Here is a 4,272-nt window from a genome sequence, read left to right on the forward strand (position 1 = left end):
GCGTAGTCCAACACAATACAGACACAGGCTTGTTAGAGTTCAGTGTGTAGGAGGAGAAACTGATGTCAGTAAATACAGCTAGTAGTATAGTAGTTCTTGTTATTGTGCTGTGGAATTGGTATTACATTTTTAAACAAGAGAGCATTACAGGCCTTCTTTGCCAGTTTGGACAACTCTGGAGTCAGGTCTTACTGCCAACAGGCTCTGTCTGTGAGGAGAAGGATTAAAGCAGAACTCCACCAAAAAAAAAGGATAAAAATCGATGCAGCAGGACTAGAGATGTCCTGGATAGCATATGGAAGTGGGCCACTTCAGGCAAAGATGCAGCACTGCTGGAGTTCTTCTGGCCCAGACAAAATAGATGTGAGCCTGAAACGGCCGCATGTAAAATAGCAAATATGGCCCAAATATCCCAAATCAAATGTGGACCTTTTTTTGGTAAACATGCAGTGCTCTCAGGTATGTGTATTCTGGATGTGGGTCAGTTCTGGTCTATCTGGTTTGTTCTTGCTTGTGGCCCAGATCTGGGAAACAGGAGTCCAGGTGCCATCGTTCCACGCAGTATGTGGGCCGGATGAAAGTGGGCCACAGCAATTTTGCCATCTGGGATCCTCTTTTTTATTCTGCACATTCTTCCTCATCAAAAACCTGGCGCCTACATTACCCACAATGCAATTCAACTGCAGACAGTTTGGTTGGGAGATTGGGATGTGTTATGCTAACGTAGCCTGGAGCTGCTAGCCTCCAGCAGAGATGAGGAGCTACAGAAGCTGAAAAACATTGGACCCCTCGCAGAAAAAAAATATGCACTCAAGACAAAATTTTGTGTTAAAGATTATCTGAAATCAAAAGACAATTACAAGGAGGAAACACTCAATAGAGAATGACCATTTACCCAGCTCTATAATCTCCTCAGTTAGTCATTAGTTTTACAAACAGTGTTGTATTGGTTAAATGACGGATTTAGCAGCGTTAGGCCTCCTGGTAGCACTAAACCAAAGGTCATAAGGTCTCTATAATCAATAGGTTTTCTCCATAAGTGCACATTGTGTCAATTTAGGAATAATGACTCAGAAGAACCTGTTTTCTAACTCACGGTCGATGATGATGGTGTTGATCTTCATCGTTTGGTGACAGGAACACTGTCCGAGGAAACACGAAGAGGGAATCTGATGCTAAAAAGACTGTAAATGTGTCAGATATCCACTTGATATGACTAACTCAGACTGCTGAAGCCTCATATAAGCTTCACATCAACTTTTAAACCCTTTCTTTAACCCTTTTCATGTGGTTCGGTCTTATTGTGTTGCTTTTCTTATGCACTGGAGGTATTGTTGCACTTTTTGAGGGCTCCAATCTAAAATCTTGCCTCAGGCACCAATAGTCAGACTAACCCTGAGTGGGTCAGGTGGGTCATTTATATTTCTTTTATAAATATGTAATGAAAGGATGAGGTGGAATTTCATCAATGACATTTATTTCTTTGTGGGAGTTATACTACTATTGTATTTTTTATTTGTTCTTGTTATTTATAAGCCAATTTGTATTTTGGTTGATCCAGCTCTCTTGTTTCATTTGTTTGTTTGTTTGTTTGGTGGGGTGGGATTGGTAATCAGAGAAGTTATTTGGTAGTAACTAGACTGTATTTTGTCTGATTTACAGTACTTTCAAAACAAAAAGTGCAAGTGAAAGAGGTAGTCAGTTGAAAAAAAACTGCTACTACAAATAACAGTAACAACAACAACAACAACAGTATAATACTACTAGTACTACTACTATTACTAATAATAATGTCGTGGTGTTTCTATATAAATATTTATTGATCTATTTTTATATTTTTCTTTAAAATAGAGCCGAATGTTTTCTTGTGTTCCCTGAAGCTTCACACATATGTCAAGTCTACATCCGCACAGGCTGTGAACGGTCATTTATTACCTTCGCTTTTCCTCAAAAAAGTTACCCTCCCCATAATTCTGTGTAATATCATGTCTGTGTATTTTTTTACCGATGATATTTATGTTTATTTACTTCCAGAATCATGTTATGGCGTGTTTGTGGATGATCATATTTTATAGTTCCACCGGGCGGGTCAGCGGAAGGATATCCGGTATGTTTTCTATAAATGCCGCTTCGCCGCTTTTGTTTTGCAAACAGCAAACAGGAGCCGGAAGTTAGTGAAACAAACACCGGTGGGAAACATTTGTCTGTGAGTATTTGAGGTTTTTAAAAGAATAATCACCATGTAACGACACGTTATTTCATATATTTTGTTATGTGACATTATATGTGATGAATAGACCTTAATTTTGCCGCGGGTGACCAATATTTTACGAGCTACGTCATCTGTTTGGGAAGCTAACCAGGCTAACCGGGGCCTAAGCTAACTAACTTTCATTGAAATTCATTCAGATTTTAAGTTTGTCAGTTAACTCGGTAGCAGACAAAACATAACAAAGAAGAGAGAGAAATGGTGGAGGATAATTTGGTGACAAAGTGAACGTTAAAATGACCGACAAACGTCGAACGTTTCATTTCGGCTTTTGGCTCTTTTAGCAACACAAATAGGAAACATCTGGTTGACTGAATAACTGAAGTATTCGGTGTTTACACGGTGAAACCAGCTCATCCAGTAAACTCTACAAGATAAAGCTGTTTTGTTGTCACAAAGACTTGACAGGAAAGTCTCTGGTGGTGACCTACATAAACTGCAACGTCATATTGGCGGAACTATTCAGTAAACAGTCGACAGAAATGAGTCAGCAGCCGTTTAAATATTTAATAAACTTAGTCATTTTTTATAAGCATAAATGCCGAATATTTGTATCCAAATGTTTGTAGACATCAGTAAACCCCCTTTGTGTCAAGTTTCTTTGCTACATCTCATTACAAAAGCAGAAGAGTAAAAATCTCAAGTTTCAGTTCCTCAATAATGAAGTAAGGAAAAGAAAAAACATATTTAAAATAGTAGAAGCATTAGTAATAAGAGTATAAAACACATGAGTGTATGTGTCCTACCTATAATATATGAATAAATATCTGTAATATATGCACATGCAAAAAAAACAGACATAAGGTTAATTTTTATCAATCATTTTAACAATCTTTTCTCTCAACAGTGTAAAAATGCAGATCTTTGTGAAGACCCTCACTGGCAAGACCATCACTTTAGAGGTCGAGCCCAGTGACACCATTGAAAACGTCAAGGCAAAGATCCAGGATAAAGAAGGCATCCCTCCTGACCAGCAGAGGTTGATCTTCGCCGGGAAGCAGCTTGAAGATGGCCGCACCCTCTCCGACTACAACATCCAGAAGGAGTCCACCCTCCATCTTGTGCTCCGTCTGAGGGGAGGCATGCAGATCTTCGTGAAGACCCTGACCGGCAAGACCATCACCCTGGAGGTCGAGCCCAGCGACACCATCGAGAACGTCAAAGCCAAGATCCAGGATAAGGAAGGCATCCCTCCCGACCAGCAGCGTCTGATCTTCGCTGGAAAGCAGCTGGAAGATGGCCGCACCCTCTCTGACTACAACATCCAGAAGGAGTCCACGCTGCATCTGGTCTTGCGTCTGAGGGGAGGCATGCAGATCTTCGTGAAGACCCTGACTGGTAAGACCATCACCCTGGAAGTGGAGCCCAGCGACACCATCGAGAACGTCAAAGCCAAGATCCAGGATAAGGAGGGCATCCCTCCCGACCAGCAGCGTCTGATCTTCGCCGGGAAGCAGCTGGAAGATGGCCGCACCCTCTCCGACTACAACATCCAGAAGGAGTCCACCCTCCATCTTGTGCTGCGTCTCCGTGGCGGAAACTAAGTAGCTTCTGCTGATGATGATGTCTCAGTAACCCACAATATATTCCGGTGTTCAATCACTCCTCCTGATCAGCTGTCACTCATTCCTTTTTTTTTAAAAAAAAGTTTCAATAAAGGTTGAGCATTCCTGAAACTTGCTTTCATCTGCTATTGATAATTTCTCTGCACATTTTAACCAGCTTGAAGTGACTTTTGGGTTCCAGATGTTGAATTGAGCTTATAGAGTTGAACAGAAAATGTAAAGATGATTGGATTTATGTTTGTGTTTTTGAAAGTGTTTGAGCTAAGATGCAGCATAGGTCCAACGTTGACTTAGAGTTCAGGTTTAAGTTGTTTTGGTGGATCTGTTGAGCCTGAAATGTTCGTTCTGGTTTCATTATGACTTTTAAGTGCAAAAGCATCTACTGAAATCCTGCTGTTACACATGTTTATCACGACTAATAAAGTGGCTTCTCACCAT

At 40.7% G+C, this 4,272-nt stretch overlaps 1 protein-coding gene across 1 annotated transcript; it reads left to right on the forward strand.

Moving 5' to 3' along the window:
• The first annotated feature begins 2,099 nt into the window (after positions 1-2,099).
• On the forward strand, positions 2,100-4,272 carry ubc (ubiquitin C). The gene is made up of 2 exons (XM_042396139.1): positions 2,100-2,206; positions 3,117-4,272. Exon 2 carries the CDS (start codon positions 3,124-3,126, stop codon positions 3,811-3,813), a length of 690 nt encoding a protein of 229 aa, XP_042252073.1. The 5' UTR covers positions 2,100-2,206; positions 3,117-3,123; the 3' UTR covers positions 3,814-4,272.

This window comes from Thunnus maccoyii, chromosome 19 (assembly GCF_910596095.1).
Source record: "Thunnus maccoyii chromosome 19, fThuMac1.1, whole genome shotgun sequence".
Taxonomy (NCBI): Eukaryota; Metazoa; Chordata; class Actinopteri; order Scombriformes; family Scombridae; genus Thunnus; species Thunnus maccoyii.

What these genes read in the sequence shown, in the direction of transcription:
- ubc (XM_042396139.1), top strand. Translation starts at nt 3,124, where the DNA reads ATGCAGATCTTTGTGAAGACCCTCACTGGCAAGACCATCACTTTAGAG.